Source organism: Chroicocephalus ridibundus, chromosome 4 (genome assembly GCF_963924245.1).
Source record: "Chroicocephalus ridibundus chromosome 4, bChrRid1.1, whole genome shotgun sequence".
Lineage (NCBI taxonomy): Eukaryota > Metazoa > Chordata > Aves > Charadriiformes > Laridae > Chroicocephalus > Chroicocephalus ridibundus.
In genome coordinates, this window is record NC_086287.1 from 67,899,929 (window position 1) to 67,918,498 (window position 18,570).

Genomic DNA, 18,570 nt, shown 5'->3' on the forward strand with positions numbered 1-18,570 from the left:
ATAGCCTTGTTTTCTGCGTTTCTGGATATGGTGTTTTAATGCAAAAAATATTCCTGGTCATTGTATTTGCCTTTTTTTTTTTTTTTTCCCCCTCTGAAAATGGGAATAGCATCAAGGTGCATGCTATTTTAAAAGGTGCTCATTTCCCAAAGCCAGCATATGTCTGCCAGCCTTCTCGGTCTTCTGCTGTTGCTCTCAGGTCATGGTGTGTTCTCAGCAGAACAGTTTGCTAATGTTATTTCTTTAATTTTCAGGGGGAACCCAAGCCCTCAATCGGAGGGAACTGTGGGCTACCAAGAGAGTCTTTTTCCTTACGCCTCAAATAATGGTGAATGATCTTTCTCGTGGGACGTGTCCTGCTGTGGAGATTAAATGTTTGGTTATTGATGAAGCCCACAAAGCCCTTGGAAATCACGCCTACTGTCAGGTAATGCTGGATTCACCCCAGTCTTGTCTCATAATTACAAAAAAACTCCCCCCAAATCATTTACAGGATCTCCATAAAGTGTCACTGTCATCATATAGGTCCTTAGCTTTGTTTGAAAGAGATCAGACAGTCCTCTGCATCATCAGTGCTTTGTTTTTATGTAAAAGCTGTAGTAAAACTTGGTAAGGCAAGGTGGGAATTTTTTTAATGTCTGAATAAAATTGTAATTTTTGTTTCAACATACTTTTTTTACTAGGGCAATTTTAAAAAAAAGTCACTATGATGTTTCTTTCAGATGTATTTGTATTTACAGGTGTACTCTGGTGTGTTTGCTATGTTGGAATAGCTCTTAAAACGGGGAGGTATTTTTTCCAGAAAAAAGGGCAGCTTTTTTTTGGTAAAGTTCTTAGTAAAAGGAGTTCAAGGTTTCTTTTTAAAATTGTGTTTCGTATTGATTAACAAAGAGTTTGTTGTGTTATTGTGGCTTAATCTCATAGCAATGTGTGACCTAAAAGAAAGTTAGTTTTACATACTGGAGAAATTGACCGAATACATGTGGAGTTGTGCATAGTTCCTGGTTCCCATTTGAATTTAGATATACTTTTTTTTAGACTATTTTGTTAAGCTCACTCTACTTAGTGAATATTTTCATCAATATAATTTGTGTCAGCAAATAATCTCCTTTAAGGATATTAATGGAATCTTCCCTATTCTTAGGTTGTTAGGGAACTAAGCAAATATACAAATCAATTTCGGATCTTGGCCCTAAGTGCCACACCGGGCAGTGATACAAAGGTGAGTCAAATCAACTTGCGTGGTTGGAATAATAAAGTTTCAGTAGAAGCTATGTTTAATACCTTTTGGTACAGTTGAACATTGTGCAGGATACTGAAGTCTTAGAATTCCACATAAAAACTTAATCAATCCATTACTTAGTGAGTGTTTGTCTTTTTCATGCTATCGACTTTGTATTATTTATTTCCTCACTTTTCTAAAAGGAAACAATACCTGCTGGTTTTTGAGAGTAGAAACCCACTTGAACGAAAAAGAATATACTCTCAATTCCAAATGGCTTTCATACTCTGTTCAGTGTACTATATTGGGTAAACATAAGTAAGGCTGAGGTTTTCAGTCTAAGGCGGATGGACAGCCAAATTCAGTTTAAGCTCCTAACTCTAGGTTACTTCTCAGCGGGTATTTCATGGGGCACCCAAAGCCAAAGGGAGAGTTCTGTCACTCCAGCCCTTGTGCAGTAGCACGCTTTTTGCATTCAGGAACTTACCATGTTGACTCTTTATATACTACTTGAGATCTTTAACTGAAGAGTCTTTCATTTTTCATATATAGTTAGTAGGTACCTTTTCCTTACAATTATATTCAAGGCCTGCTAAAATATGGAAATAGTTATTTTCATGTGATATTGACTTGTGTTGCCGGAGTTTTAACGAGAAAATACAGTCGTCTTTTGTGGCTTCTCAAACAGGCTGTGCAGCAAGTTATTTCCAACTTACTCATTGCTCAGATAGAACTATGTGCTGAAGATTCTCCAGAAATTCAGCCTTATTCTCATGAGCGACAAGTGGAGAAAATTGTTGTTCCACTTGGTGAAGAATTGGTAGAAATTCAGAGTGCTTACATCCAGGTGAGTTGTTGCATTTCTTTGTTGTTAAACAGACAGTGTCACTAAATATATAATCTCCCTTCCTGTGTTAACATCTCTATCTAGACTAGCAATAACTTATAAAGTAACACTTTCCTATTCAATTAACTTTGCTTTTGAGTATAAGGCAAAAAAAGAAACATTGTTTCAACTTTAGCAGCTGCGGTTTCACTTTCCACCAATGCTAGTTATTACCTTGCAATAACTTGAAGAGCTCTGATGGAAAACTTAAAATTGAATTAGTTTTCTCATCCTCTTTCAGGAGTCCTTGCAAAATTGCCATGAGACCTAAACTGAGGGCTTCTTAATTTGGCTGAATTTAGTAGTATTAAGATGTTGAGAATGACCATGCTGGTGTTGTCTGGGTTATTGCCAGCCTTATGAAAACTGTATAGTGACTGAAGCATTTCCTCTGATTAAGAATATTCTTTAGAGCTTTAAGTCATCTGTAAGTGTACTTAGTTCTCCTTGGTTTTTTTTTTTGTTTGGTTGCTTTTTGGGGTTTGGGTTTTTTCTTTTCTTTTTTACCACTAGGTAATGTCTCAATTTAGGGCAGATTAGCAGGGACCAGCACTGTTAGCAAGTCAGTGACAACTTAATGGTCTGCGTCTTCTCAGTGAGGTACTGGTAGACAAATGGTATTACATAAAGTACTGCTTTGAAACGTTCAAAATGTATGTTCTTTTTTTGGTAAGAGAGATAAAAAAAAAAATAGGATTACGTTAGTATCAGACTGTTGTCCTTAGAGTATGTTTTTGATTAAAGTTAATGATTTTTGTGTTTATGTGAAGACCACTGGCAAACTTGTTCATTCATTTTCTAGATTAAGTTAGTTCACCTGTTTTCAATCCAGTAACCTGAGAGTATATTTAAATGAGGAAGTTCCACTGATAAGCTAGCAAGAACTTTAAAGATAGTTTTGCATCACTACAGGTGCCTCTGAAAGCTCGTATGGAGTGCAGGGATTTAATTTGAGGTGTTTCACTTGAGATTTAAGCTGAAATAAGCACACAGGTTTGGCTAATCTGGTGTAATTGAGGAGTATAGACAAACCTGGACTAAATCGTTACTGTGGCTTCAGTGGTTTCTATTTCCTCTCTTTGATCTGGTATTTGCATTTGTTTTGCTACTGCTTTACATAGAAAATATGACTTGTAACAACACAGAGAGTGTGGAAGGATAGTGCCCCCGCTTTTTCCAGTGTTCAGGGGCAAGCCAAGCCTTAGTATTAGAGACCCCAGCACTTTCAGAAGTGGCTCCTGTGCCTCAGTTTCCGCTGAGGTGTTTCTATGGTTGTGCAGTTTTCTGCAGCACAGCGATGGACGTTGGCCATGCCCTGAAGTTAAGTTGCACTGTTTGCTGTGCTCCTGTGTTTTGGCTTCTGAGTGGCTTGAGATCAGGATAGAGATGTGAGTGTAGCCACAGGAGCAACGCATAGATGTTGCATTATCCTTGTCCCCTGCCAAAAGAATCAGTTGTGGATTACGTTTGAATGGCATTGGGATTTAGGAGAAAGCTCCAATACATATGTCACTCTTTGTTAAAAACTGCTTCTCTCCAGCTTGGTTCTGAAACCAGCCCTACCCCAGTCTGTGCTGCTTTGAGGGTTGTGGGGGACTGTGCTGGGCACTTGACAGAAAAGGGGTTGCAGATGGCTTCTGCAGTCAGGAGGAGTGAGTTTGCTAGCAGCCCTGCTGGCTGCAGCCCGTAGAAACATAGCTCCAAATGTACCTGTTTATTTCAAAGAATGTGTGTCTTCTGAAAGTTATTTAATTTTTGTGGGGCTTATGGCTTTTGTAGAATCAGAATAGCAACTTGTGACTTCTGCTGTTCCCATTCAAAGGAAAGATAGCAAAAAACAAAGCCAGGTGTACTCTGCACAATAAAATCATTATCTTTAATTTTGATAAACAGTAACAGTAAACAAGATGACATTTCAGTGAAAATGAAGGACAGTGTAAAACAGCACAATGCAACAATGCCAGAAAAATTATTTTTATATTTGTATACATACAATAAGCAAGGCCCTGAGTATCACAATAGCTGGAATAAACTTTTTAGGCACTAATGCTTGTTTGAAAAATACACAGTATGCAGGACAACATTTATCTGTTAAGGCTACGTCATTTAATCTTCCAAAAATATGGGTGAATTCTGTTTTTTTATCTCCTTTGAATAGTGGAAATCAAATAACTTCAAATTAAAAATGAAAATCCATTAATTAATGGCTTACAGGGTAGAGCCACAGATGGATAACAACGTACCTGTTCTGGTAACAGGAGTTAGATAATGAAGCTTGACATAATGTTTTCAAGCTTTCTCAAGTGATGTATCTGAGTAATAGTAACGTTTCCTTGGCATTCAGTGGTGTAACTATGAAGTAAATTTTATTGTGTGTCAATGAAAAAACACAATTCTTTGTGCCCATGCTTGTGAGGGCTGGTTACAGAAGTTGGTACAATATTCCATAGCCATAAAGTGTATCTTCAAACTCGAGATTAATTGGTTCTTTCTCAGCAGCAGAAGCTGTCTAACATAAGTCAAAATAAATACTATCTTGGAATTCACAGTTTTACATAAAACAACGCTGAACACTTTGCTGCGGTTAGGATATCAGCACATTCAGATAAATACCTTATTTTTATATTTCAGTAACAGGAATGTTTCTATAACATACCCACAAGTAGCTGAGTCACAGAAGTATTTAGGTGAAGATTGCCTATGGAAAGAGACATAAGATATAGCAAATGCTTTTTGCGATAGACGTTTAAAATGCAAAGTATGTACAAACTGGTACTTTATGGTGAGAGGATTTAACTGCTTCCAATAGCTATTTGACATTTGCTAAAGCCTAAAATAATTTCTATAACTGGCAAAAGCAATCAAATTGCAGAAACTTCTTTATTTTACCATAAAATCATGTCAAAGGTGAAAATTGTTTTTATTTGCTCTTATAAAAATCTTGTGGGGGATGAGGGCAAAACAGAACCCGTTATTTAATGCCTCCCTGGGCCCTCTACTCAATTCAGTTTTTAAAAACTAATGTTTTCCATTAAATTGTTAGCTTTCACTTTAATACTGGCTCGTATTTCCAACAATCTGAGGAAGTGTTAAAAATAAATAAGAAGCAACATAAATAAAAATCAAATAAGAAACAATTCAACATATTGAAAAGGAAGTCTGAATTTTTTTCCCTGGCTATGATCCTGTATCTTGAACAAATGGAGAGGAATAAAAGACTTGACAGGTACCTTCATTGTCTCGTTCTGTTCAGTAAGAAATACTTCGATGTGCATCTGAATTGGCACATCAGACAAAGTGGTTCCTAGTTGTGGCCACAACTGGCACAAACATTTCTGCTGTCACCTCGCAAACTGGATTTGGTAGCTTTCTGGTTGGAATAAGAAAGCCCCCAATCCCACAGTCTTTTTTGAGATTGCCCCCCATCAGTTTAACATCCCATTAATTTGTGGCAATACAAAGGTCTGTGACGGACCTGCCGGTCTGTGTCAGTTTGTTTGCGTTGAAATTAAACCTTCTCTCTCTCTCTTTTATTTTTTTTTTTTATTTTTTATTTTCCTTTTCCCCTTCTTGCTGCCTCCCCAAGGCGTCTCTGAGGGCAGCCACCACGAGAGAGCGCCTTAGGCATGCTTAAGCAGGGCCAGCCAGTCCGCCCTGATCCTGCTGCTCTGCAAGAGATTTGAGGTTAAGCATAAAGTCAATTTTGTGCAGCGGAGAGCCTTGTGGAACCCGGAGGCTTTAAAGTTCTTGAGACCTGTGTGTTTATTCAGTCAGAAGTACTCCATAAATCCATTGTGTTTGCCAATTAACGCTACTGTAAGCTAACAGACACTGGTTTGGGTGCTGTCTTGTATGTTGTAACTCAGTAACACAAAAGCGTTATTTAGAGCCTAAATCATATAATCAATAAATAACGCTGGTGATATAATTAATGAATTTTTATATAAAAAGACATTTAATTCTGTTAAGGTTAAACTCTACCGTCATGTCTGTGAGGGGAGACTTTAGGAAGGGATTTTTGAGAGCAAAACTGTTTGCTACCCCGATTCTAAAGTGCAATAGGTGCTCTGTAGCTGTAGAACACAGCAAAGTGTGAGTGCTGCTTTCAGGCCTCCTGATGCATGGAGAATGACGTGGGCTTGTCTTTTGATCACAGCGTGCTAGACTAGCAGTTGTCTACTTCAAGAATTATCATATGGATAAAAGAAACAAGCTGCAACAGGGAAAATTAGGTATTAGGAAGAAAAATTTCTCACAGTGAGGGTGGTCAGATACTGGAATGGGGCCTAGAGGGTTACAGGCTCCCAACCCCTGGAGGTGCTCAAAATCCAGCAGTGTGAGGCCCTGAGCAGCCCGCTCTGCCAGCAGCACAGCAGAGCTGCACCGGGCGACTGCCAGAGGTCACTTTGAGCTGAAATTTTTTTCTGTGAAATATTTGTATCAATTATAACATTAATAATGTGGTACTGCCAGACAAGTGTAAAAAGTACTGAACGAATTACTTCAGCTGTAATGTTTTAACATTTAGCAAAGTTATAAGATGAAAGTGTTTGTGAAACTGAAGAGTTAAGAATTACCACTTTGTATTTAGAAATGCCAAATATAGCCGTGGGATTACTATGAGTGTGTGATTAAGATAACCTGTAACTTTTGCTATCAAAACTTCAATGAGCATTAGGACTGTTCTGCTTTTTTGGTCTCTTCTCAAGGTTAGAAGTACTTTGGTTGAATGCTTTTTGAGGTAAGCATTAAGAATCTCTGCTCCACAGATGATGACATAAAAAGCAGTCAGCATTGGTCTAGTTTTACTCCTTGGTTTAATCCCAGTGGTCTATATCTGGTAGTTCTCTTCAGAGATTAAGACCTGAACATTCTTTTTCTGCAGCATAGCCTGCATGTGTGAGGTGGTTCTAACGTGTCCCACTGAAGGCCCCAAGAGGGTCTTTGTGTAGCTGGTGCAGCACTGGGTGCCCAGGGCAGGGGCTCCAGGATCTCCCCTAGGACTGTCCCAGGCCACAAGCAGTCTAGAGCTGCTAATAACTGGACAAGGAGAGAGGTCTCTGTCTGCCTTACCTTGTAAAGATAAGGTGAACTAACTTTTAAAGTGCTAAAAATCTCCATAAAAATTGTGTAAAAACTGTAGAAGTTGACATAGGAAATTGTATGTTCCAGGTGTTACCTCTGTTGGATTATTAAATTGGAGTGATTGCCTTGCTAAACTGGCCAAAAGCCACATTTCTAAAATCTTTGAGGGTTTGATGTGTAGCCTTACGTGATTTCACCTGTAAATCAGCACTGATTCTTGTGAGTGACAAGCATCGGAAAGGGGAGGCTATGGTCTCTGAAGGAACCATATCTCATTGTGTCGGTTGGCAGCAGCTGGATTTGTATATCCTGCAATGATGAATGTATCCTGCAAACATAACTCGGGACTCTCCAGAATTTCCGCCAACAGGTTTATTTCTCTCATTATAGAGTCTTCATTGGTGATTCCTCTGAAGCTCCTGTAACAATCAACTTCATATCAAGTTCTTTTTAAAATCCACAGTTTTTTCCAGAGACTAGAAATGCCTCCTCCTAAATTATTTAGTCGTGTTTCGCAAATGACTCCCTGACTGATCTCATACACATAACAGTTTTTTCTGAACATTTTCAGTGACATGTCAGATACTTTGTTCCTAGCTACACAGAATAGTCTGTGTTTTGAGTTTGTATCTCACATTTACAGCTGCACTGTTTTCCCAAGTAAGCTGGTAACCATTATTTCCTGAATATCCCAGTCTCGTAAAGCAGGCAACTTTTAACAACTACTAAAAATCAAGTTTTCCTGTTTGTTAGCCTTTAGACCCTGATTTAAAAGATGTAACAAGCCCAAATTGAAAACTACATCTTTTTACAGATTTTACTAGAACAGAATTGAAATATTTCTTACCTACTATAAACAATAGTAGAAGGCCATTCTTCAATGATTATGTCAGAGTCAAAAGGATGAGGTGGCTCGTCCTGCAGCACTTCAGGCAGGTAGTACGCTACTGTCACTGCCTGTGTCATCTCCGATTGAGATTCATTTGTATGGACTATGGTCACAATGGGTATTGTTATCCCCAAGTACAGTCCTGAGGAGACATACATGACTTTTTAGAAAATGTAAACGGAGGTCTACATAGCATGCTCGACTTCTGAACCCAAGCTGAATAATACAAACCGAGTACCGTGGAGCAACAAGAATGTCATTACTAAAAGGAATTCAGTAGGATATTTTAGAAAATGCAGTTCTATATTCCAAGTGGAAATAGCATTTTATTATGCCTTGTACTTTGTGTGTGTGTACATAACTAAAACCTACATGTGCAAATATTGTGCATGTGTGTCTAAAATGTGGTATTTGGTGAGCTCTCTTCATGGAGGGCAAGGAGTTTGACTTAACTTCTTTCCCAGTGTTTATGTTGTACACTGACCTTGTGTCATGTTTTAAATATTTGGGAACAAAGAATGTAGGCAAGATAAGGGGGCTGCATTGTGAATTAGTTTAGGATTTGCTGTTATCAAACATGTTGCTACATTTTTGCAATGTTCTAGGAGAAGGTTGACTCTTTTGACTGTGCAGGTAGCAGTGATGTCTAGGAGTGGGCACTTGGCTTCTGTACACAGTTTGAAAACAAAACAGCGCTGTTCTGGAGCCAAAAATTACTTTTAAACTATGCTGAAGTGTTAAAAGAATGGGGAGAGTGGGGAAAATACCTGATTAAAGAAAAGCTTTCATGAACAAAGTTTTCAGTTTCTTGGAAATAAAAGTAAGGGTTGACTCGATTACAACACATGTACTATTACAGAACAAAACACCAGGCATTGCAATACTTTTTAATCAACTGGAGAATTAAAAAAAAAAAAAGACAATGGATGGCTGGCAGTTGAAACCAGATTAAACTGGATTGGAAACTAGATGCACATTTCTCGTGCAGGCACAAGCTATCAAGGACATGGTGGACTTGCCATTATTTTAAAGTACTTGAGTTAAAACTGGATTATCTTTCTGGAAAATATGCTTCAGACACAGAAATTTTTGGTGTCCGTTCAGACACGCACAAGTTGAGTATCATGAACTCAAACCAGAGACGAAACATTATGGTCTCTCTTGGCATTACACTCTGAATAAGTTCTTAGAACAGGCGATTTCAGTACTGCCGTGGAAAGTAAACCACTAAAATTGTGTAGCAAAAGCCTAATTTATAGCTGACAGCCTACAAAATCAGCCAGTATCAGTTCCCAGACAGTTGTAATGGTCACAGTGCCCTTGGAAGCTGTGATTGCTTCCCGCAGATGTTCTCCTCTAGCATGTGTGCAGAGGGAGCAACACGTTGGCTCAGATTCTGCTGGAAAGGCTGCATTGCAGGAAAATGTCCCTGTAGACCGGGTGGAGGATTTGGGAAAAGCTAATAAAACTATCTCCCCAATTAGGATGAGCTAGTGCATAAATATAATGTTTTAACTTAAATCTAGAATTGTGGCACCAATTACCTGAGGAATTCTGCTCACAAATGTACCTCATAAGCTTCATGAATCCAAGGCATATGCTCTGTTCATACTGTTTTTCTTTCATTTTTATACAAGCCCATTTGGCTTTTCCATACTGACGTTTTTCATAAAGCAGATCTCCAAGCTGCAAACACAGTAAGAGAAAAATTTTGTATTTTAAGTTAATCACCTAAAAAACCCAAGCAAACAAATAAAAGTCAAACAATTTGTTGTATACAAATACAATGCATTGTATTTGTATACAAATTGGAAATGTATACAAATACAAAAAATGTATACAGATACATTGTATTTGTATACAACAAATATATATGCTACAATATTACTTGTAGAATAAGAAAATCAACTTCTTTAGGTGTATGACCAGGAGAGCAGGAAGCATTAGGAATGATTTTAAGTCTCAATGTCAGCTGTACCTTAGGCTCATTCTGTTTAATGCTTGGTTCGTGTGTGCTTCATTTCAAGGTCCAAGCCAGCATATAATAAGTAGATATCCAAACCCAATGCAGTGTATGCATCTAACTCGAGTACAGGAATAATTTCATCTTTTTTTCAACTGTCAGTGAAATGATCTTGAAAGGAAGCTGTGAATTTTAATCCTTCCTAGCATAAATCAAGAAGGGATATGCTGCTGATCTTGGACCAAAATTTGTTTCAGCAGACTTCTAGGTAGTTCTCCTTTGAAATAAGGAAGTGTCATCTCTTGGACTTGCAGTATTAAACATTTAGTTGCAATTAACACTGAATAACCTCATTTGTTTATCTGCAGTCATTACAGTAGCAATGAGAAATTGCTTTCAAGCATTTAATCAGAACATAAATAGTCAGGAGTCCCAAACTATTTGGATGAAATACACTCATTCAAATTGTGATATTTATAAATTTGAATTATATAGATCTATTTAAAAAAATGTGATAAGAGTTCTTCATACATGGTTCATAAAGATTTGTCATGTATTTAAGGTTAGACACTTGTTTGCACATTTCCTGAGCTGTTAGCAATTTGCTGGATGTCAATTTCAGTTTTTCATTAGAGGATAAGATGGGTTTGATAAGATGGGTTTGCAAATTGCTGCTTTGTTTGATAATGACCCACGATATGAAAATACATGTTACATTTTAATTTCAAATATTAATCTCTTTCAAGTATTCTTTGCTAAGGTTTTATTAATGTGATTGTGTAAAGAAGCAAATGCATTGATTTAAATGAAGAAAATAGGCATTTTATTTCAAATGTCAAAATTTAAGGGGTTTTTGTTAAATTAATTCTAAAAAGTCACAAAGGCTGTAATTCCTGACCATCTTCTGACTTTCCTGATAGTTTCTACCTTACAAAAAAGAAAAATTCACGCATGTAAAAATGTTGAGATGCTAAAAATTAACTGTAGTTATCCAGTTATAATGCTTTGCACTTATGATGTTAAAAATCCTAAATTGTTAAAATAATTTTATGAAGAAACATATTTTTGTGAGCTAGATATGAGTACTGAAAATGTTGTTCCAAGCTCAGCTGGGAAGGGAAACGGTACCTTTTCTTTGCGGTGGATGAGAGTGAAGGGGATGGTCTGTCTCTCCTGGGGGCTGTTGTTCCGAGTCAGCTGCTGAATTGGCTCTGCCATGTCTGCAACAAAATGATACATTTACAGTTTTAGAGGTGAAGCTGTAGAAATAAGAAGGATATGTGTCTCATTCTACTTCCTCTTAGTTAAACTTCAGGCCACTTTGTGTTTTTAACAAGTTTAGTTTGCGCTTCAATATTAATAGGAAAGGTTAACGGACTTTTGTCTCTGTGCAGATGACACTGCCAATTCTAGCAACTCTTCTAACTCTTTTGGTGTTGGATTAATGTGTATCCACATGAAGAAGTAAATTGAGTTAGCTGCTCTTGTTCAAGGAAATATCACTGTGGAAACTTTCATCACTTCCAAATGGTGTTTTATGTCTAATATTCTACTTTAGCACTTGATATTACACACATTTCAGTGCTACTCAGTAGTCAGGACATATGTTGGGTGTAAGGCCTGTGTTGGCACTCAGAGGCTGCAGTGCCCGAGCTGCTGGTGCTGTGCTAGCCATGCTGCCCCGCTATCACACTGCTTTTCTCTGCGATTCACTCCTAGTTGCAGTCTCTGGGAGCGTTAGAGCTGAAACTGATGGAGAGTGTTTCAGCTGTGATGCTGTGGTGATCCAGCTCCTCTATGCAAAGTGGAGTTCTGGGTCTTAAGTGAATTGCATAATATTTACTTTTTTTTAATGCATGCCCTTGTAGTAAGACCTTACAGGAGGGCAGGATTTCAAAACCAAAGGCAAACAAATATCTCCATTAAGAAGTGGAAGAGAACATGAACTTTTGTTTGTAGCTTCAGAAGGAGACATCACAGAACAGGGCATACACGGGGCTGTGTCAGCAAGACTGCAGCCAGCTGCTCAAGGGTGTGACTGGCTGTTCTGTCCAGTGCTCGTGAAGCCACATTTCCCCTGCTGTGCCTGGTTTGGGGTTTCATGGTACAGCAGTGGCATTGAGGAACTCAAGATAATTTGTTGGAGGGCTGCCTGCCTGGTTAGGGCAGGGTGAAGCACAGGAGGGGCTGGAGAGCCCGATGTGCGCAGGCTGGAGGGGAGAAAGCGAAGGTGGGGTGTGGAGGGGGGATTGAAGATAGTATAGGTGAGGGAGGAGAAGAGTGTCCCGTTAAGCTAAAGAAATGTAAGATGAGGAAATTTAAAATTCCTCAGCGTATACTTCACTGAAGAACTGTATCTCAAGAAGACATGATTTTTTAACAAAGAAGTTAGAACATAGATTTGTGCTAATTGAACACAATTGCTTTTTGTTGCATAGTGGTTTTATACATATGTGCTGTCCGATTAGATACCAAGTATATTAGATTAAAGGGTTTATTTCAGTTTGGAAGGGACAGAAAACTGTTGACTGAGAGTGAATATTAACATTTAGCAAAATTGAAACATTTCAGTGTTATGGTTCCATTACATCTGGCTGAAAGAAATAGAGTGGTTCAATGTTCTCAAATATTCATAGTTACCAAAAAGCACTAGTAAATCTTAAGTGTAACATACCAACTTTATGTGACTAATAGGGACACCGTGAGTTTTGCATGCTTCTTATGTTTGCTGTTGTCTTGCCCTTTGGAAGAAGGAGGGCTCGGAGCACAGTCTAACATGTGTCATCACTTCTGATCTGAGCTCTCGCATTTTCGTGGCGGATCATTATGTGAAGGAGAGTGTTAATGCTTGACTATTGTTGAAGAACTCTAAGCACCTACACGTTCGCTTACCAAAACTGAGATGGAACTGAAATGTGCATTTGAGTGATTCTCACATTTTGTAAGAAATTAAATAGAAAACTTATTCTCCGTTTCTAGATGTAGTGACCCTAGCAATCGTCCAGTCTGTATTAATCGTTAACACTTCCCAGCCAAGCTCAAATGGATAGAAGGAGCAAATATATTATACTTGCATATATAGTACTAGTATATTCTAGTATTTCTGTTCTGCTTCAGTTTTGTCATTTAAATATGGATGGATTAGGTGTATTTGCAACTATGGTTGCCTTGACGTCAATTCCAGCTGCAGTTCATAAATAAATTCTGCTTAGAAGTTGATCCCTATCAGGCAGGCTTGGAAACTCTGAATATAAGGTTAGTCTTAGGAATGGAAGGCATCTCTTCCAAAAGAGTTAGTCCCTTGCCTTTCAAGCTGAAGTAATATAAGCACTTGTGTATTTTGATAGAGGTTGAGAAACTTAATTTTCATATACAGTGTTTTAAAGTCTGGATGTGAATTTCTGCCATACTACCTCGTGGTATGTATCAGACATACATGAAAAGGACTAGAGCTTCAACTGAAGTAAGAGCCCTTCTCTTGGGTGTTTTAAGTGCCTCAGTATCTTTAGTGGAAAAGGCAGGACGATGGGGGAAGAGAGTCTTATCCATGTTTCAGAGAAGAGGAGAATTAAGATGCAGGAGAATTAACTTGGCCTAGGTCACTTAGTAAATCTGTAGCTGAGCTGGGAATCAAACCTACATCTCCTGACATCCAGTGCAGGGGTTTTAGTTTTAAGACTATTTGGAATAGTAAAGATCCTTTTAATAAAGGGGAGAAGGCTATACTTGGTTAATGTTAAACATTTTTTTTTAAATTTCATTGGGAAACATTTAAAATGTAAGTAATAACTGACATGTAAAATTGATCTCTTTGGAGGCTGAGAAAATTATAAGTAGATTAGACTTCAGCACTGAATTTTCCACAGAGTATTCAAGAATTAGGAAACACTTGGGGACTCTAGAAAAGTTAACTCTATTATTAGATTCCTTTATTGATAAATGTGGGAGATTTATATTTTTTCTTTTTTTTTTTTAATTTATTCCATATTAATGCACAGGATAGAAATTACAACTAATTAAAGTCCTTTTGGGAGTTTTATTCTTCAGTTCATGAATCCGTGCCTGTCAGGCATGACAGTATAACATTTGGATTATAAATATTTTAACTGCACAATACTATACTATATATAATATACTGCCTAAAAGCCAAGTGAGTTGCATGATTTGCATGTCATCTGTCAGTCCAAGCTTGCAAACTTGAATACTGGTGTGACAAAAGGCAAGACAAGTTGTAGCAGTGTAAAGGCTTGGTTAACTAAATTTCAAAACTGTGATTGCAGTTGCTACTATAGGTAGGTATTATGCAAGAGGCAAATCTTTACAAAGGGGTTTATGTAGATGAGGCACCTTTGACAAGCCTTGTGCATAGCAGCAAGATTGAACAGTATTTAAATTGTTGTATGTCTTAATTTGTGTCTGATCAGACCTGTTGGGAGCGTCTCTGAAGTGGGATGTACTTGTCAGCTGTGCCCTTAAGTAATGTACATGCGCATACAACTTTGTCATTCTAGGGCAGAGGAGACAGCCTTTGTAATGCTGGGAACCAAAACCTTCATGCTGAAAAGAAGCACTAGAGGTGCACCTTAGAGAGAGCAACTGGGGAACAGCTCTAGGAGGTGTAAGCAGGGTCAGTACTGGGCTGGGGTGGGCTGCGTTGTGAGGCTGCAGTCTGGGCACGACCCAGTGATGGGGGCTCTGCAGTCCTTCCCTGCACGCTTCCGTCAGCCACAGAGGTTATGGCTGTCCAGTGGCCCCTGGGCCACTTATGTGAGGTCACCTCAGCAGGGGACATACATTGGAACAGATGGAAAACCACCCGCGATTCCAGGTCTGAAGTTTGATGTGGAGCCTGGGTACCTGAGCTCAGCGCATGCTGCTTTGTACACTGAGTATCTTTCGACAGCTTTATGCTTTAGCAAGTAGATGGTTTTGATGGGTTTTCCTGAGCTTGCTTGTTAATGACTGTGCTTGTATTGAAATTAGAATTGAGAAATCTAAGGTAAACATGCTGTAGCATGTTTTCTGCTTCTACTGGGAGTAGATACAATGGAGTTTTCAAGCCAAGAAAGTTAGCTTATACCTTCCTGCACCTTTCATTTTCTTTTACCTTTTTGTTGCAAGCTTTGGCATAGGCCGGCCAGTCTATAGGATTAAGTGATAAATTGAAATGCCAGCCATGTAAATATCTGTTGTTCACATCTCACAAAATCTTAGATTTTTCTAGAATGCTTACTGTGTTCCTGTAACCCTTAAAAGGTGCTAAACAAAAGCTACAAAGCAAGTCATCTTTTTGAAAGGTATGTTGTCACCATAGAACAAAACAGGTGTCAGAGCTTGTGGCAGTCTGGAAATATTGATGAAAGGCTTGATAATGTTCTTATTTTGCAGATTTTACCACTAGACTACAGGAAATATACACTCTGTTATTAAGGTCTCAAGTGCTCTGCACAGTTACCAGGCTGGCAGTCAATAGCCGGCCAGGTAAAGTTCTTGTATTTTCTTAAATCATGGCTTAGGCAGTGACACCAGCTGTTTGGATGGGACACAGCAGTCAAGAGAGGCGGTTTGCTCCCTGCTGACTGGGAGGATTTCTCCTCCCAGAAAGTCAGCAACTTTTCCTCTCTGTGTTCCCTGAGGCTCGAGTACTCTTTAGCTGGCTGGATACTAGCATGGATGCTGACAGTTAGCTTGAACTTTGAATGGACCATGTAAACTAATCTGGCAAACTCTCCTAGGCTGTTCTAGTTGAGATGCAGTCACTCTTGACCTATAGCCCTGGACAATATCTGAAGAAAAATCTTCCATTTAGATTTTTGTAACACTTGTGTAGCATTACAGAGTAAACCTTTTATAATACAGTAGCTAAAATGTGGTAAAATACTACCTTTGACTTATTTCCTAGACTTGATATCCTGCCTCATAAATCTCAGTGAAACAGGGCATTGAAATACCCGTATAATATTATCTATTATATATTATAATATAATAACCCATAGAATACCAGATAATTTTGTGGGAAGGAATCTTGTTTTCTGATACACAAAGGTACTCTTAAGGAGCAACTTAATGTCTGTGTGTTCATGCTTAATGCCTTAAATAGGGAGCTCCACTCCCCTCTCTCTGTGCCCCTGTAGACCCCAAAGCTGTCAGACACGATGCACTGATTACAGATGAAAACCTGCGGCTGCCGGAGGGACGAGATGGCACAAGGACCCCTCCTGCGGGCAGCGAGAACGAGGCAAGCCAGGGAGCTCTGTTCAGACTGAGCTTGCCCTTCTGTTAGTAGCTGATGGGGCGTTGATTTGCATTGTTAAAACATTAGAAAGATAAGAGGAGACTTCTAGGCATGACTTGAAAAGGAGGTTGTGCCCCTCTTGCTGTGTTGGAATCTAGAAAAAGTTTTCCAGTAACAGTCGTTTCATTTTGGTAGTGTCTAGTGCAGACTGTTGTTCAAGGTTTTGCTGCTTCCCCTCCTCTTAGAAGGTGATTTATCTGGACAGTAGAGATGCCAAGGAGCTCTCTGTACTTCTCTACACAGGACAGTGCAGATCAGTTAGAGTTTCTGAAAGAGCTAAGTTTGCAGTTATCTCTGCTGCTTGTTAGGAGTTATCTGACTTGTTACAATATTTCAGATTCTTCAGTCTTTCTTAAATTTGAAAATAAACAGTTTCTTGGTAAGATAAGCCTGGGAGGCTTACTGTCACAAAGCAAAGTCAATCCTTTTGCTTGTTTACACTGTGCTATCTTTCAATTCAAGCATCTTTCTTTAAAGAACTGACCTCTTGGATAGCTACAGTGAGGAGAGATTCTTAAGATTAATGCTTTTGCAGGTGGCCAAACTTAATTTTTTAATTAAGACTGAAAACTCAAATCAGTCCTTTTTAGTATGAACAGGTCAACCCACTACTACTACATCCACTTTTCTGTTAGAAAAATCTTTTGAATCTCCCAGTGCAGGGCTTTAGCTCGGACTGTATGTATCAGAAGTGTGCAGAAATGCAATGGGTGATGATGGCAACACCCTATGCTGTACCACCTCCCCCCTCACCTCAGCCCCTTCCCCAGCCTGGCTGGGGGTGAAGGGGGGGCAGATGGGGCCGTGCCCCATCCCCCCCTGGCCCTGCCCCACACCTCCCTCTGGGACAGCTGGGTGCCAACCCCGAGGACAGGTTCTCTGTGGAGAAGGGGGAGGTTTGCTGGGGTCCCGTTCCCCGCCGGAGAACCCGTCACCGGCATCGCTGAAGCGCGGGGGGCTGCCGAGGGGGACATCCTGCAGCTGAAGGTCAGAAGTACCCGGGAAGGTTACGGTACCGGCCGGTAAGCCCCGAAATGCCGCTCCCTAATCCCCCAAAGCCCAGCGGGCCGCTGTGGGTGTAAGCGGCTTAGCGCGGCCCGGCCGGCTCTTACCCCGGGGCACGTCCACCTGGTGCCCCCTGCCCACGCTCTGCCAGTAGCTCAGCAGCCGCTCCTGCTCCTCGTCCTCCATCCGCTCGGCCTCCTCCTCCAGGCTGCTGCCGTTGCTGTGGTACGCCGAATCGGGACTCTCCTGCGCCATCCCGTCCAGGTCCTCCAGCGTGATCATGGCCGGGCCGCCCGGCTCCGCGCCGCCCATGCGGCACCCGCCCGTCTCCATCGCGCCGAGCAGAGCCGGGGAGCGGGCTGGGCGCGCTGCCGCCGCCGCGCCGCTTTATGAAGGGCTCGCCCTGCCCAGGGATTTGAGGGCGGAGGGGGCCCCCCCCTCTGCCCGCCTGCCGCCGGGGCAGTACCCTGCCGGCAGGGAGGGAGGGATGTGCGGCTGCCCGCACTGCGCTCCCGGCTGGCGGAGCAGGGCAGAGCTCCGGCAGGGGGCCCCGCACGCAGCCAGCGCCGCTTTGCTAGCGGTCCTCATGCTCTGCGGCTTCAGCCGGCGCTGTAGCATCCAAGCAGTGTAGATCTTAAAAAAGTTCGTGTTTCCTATGTTTTTTCACTTTAACTCGTGCTGTTTTCCTAGCCATTCTCTTCATCATCTTTTTTCCCCACTGCTCTTCATGCCCTGTTAATCCTTCTTTATTATGATTTTCTTTTAATATTTTCAAACCATGCTTGAAAGACAGATCTTTCATTTTATTCAGAAGTGCCTGCGAGGTCATTCCAAACTGGATGCAGTTAGGAGTGTAAAAACCATGGCTCATTTTGTTATTGAAAGTCCACCTTTGGAAGTTGACAGCTGCCCAATTTTGCCATTGCTGGGGCAAGCCTTTATGAGAAAGAGGTGGAGGAGCAGACCTGTTACCAGGCCAGCAAGCAGGATCTGAATTTGAATCAGGGATCTGTGTGGAGCACGTGGTTCTATTTGTGGTTGTCTTTCCTTCCAACTTTAATGTGAAATAAGTGTTGTGGTCCTTTTTTTTTTTTTTTTTTTTTTTTTTTTTTTTTAAGGCAGGAAAGAGGAACCTCTGGGCCTTTAGAATTTTAGAATAATAGGCAAATAGTCCTCTCCCCTACACTGTTGAGATGCTTGCAGGAGGAAACCAAAGGTTAGGAAT

The 18,570-nt window shown here is 40.3% G+C and overlaps 2 protein-coding genes across 4 annotated transcripts in view; one reads left to right on the forward strand and one right to left on the reverse strand.

Annotated features, from left to right (window-relative positions):
• Nucleotides 1–18,570, forward strand: part of FANCM (FA complementation group M) — a 71,477-nt gene that overhangs the window by 1,080 nt on the left and 51,827 nt on the right. For all 3 annotated transcript variants that reach the window (XR_010070882.1, XR_010070883.1, XM_063333729.1), the window contains exons 2-4: nt 255–427; nt 1,145–1,222; nt 1,911–2,069. Coding sequence is in view for 1 of the 3 variants with exons in the window: in XM_063333729.1 (XP_063189799.1) it covers nt 255–427; nt 1,145–1,222; nt 1,911–2,069 (410 nt within the window). In the remaining 2 variants the exon portion in view is untranslated. The remainder of the gene's footprint in view (nt 1–254; nt 428–1,144; nt 1,223–1,910; nt 2,070–18,570) is intronic.
• On the reverse strand, nt 3,989–17,847 carry LOC134515118 (heme-binding protein 2-like). The gene is made up of 5 exons (XM_063333732.1): nt 17,453–17,847; nt 11,174–11,265; nt 9,627–9,768; nt 8,041–8,224; nt 3,989–7,612 (listed from the first exon to the last, which is right to left on the reverse strand). Exons 1-5 carry the CDS (start codon nt 17,676–17,678, stop codon nt 7,441–7,443), a joined length of 816 nt encoding a protein of 271 aa, XP_063189802.1. The 5' UTR covers nt 17,679–17,847; the 3' UTR covers nt 3,989–7,440.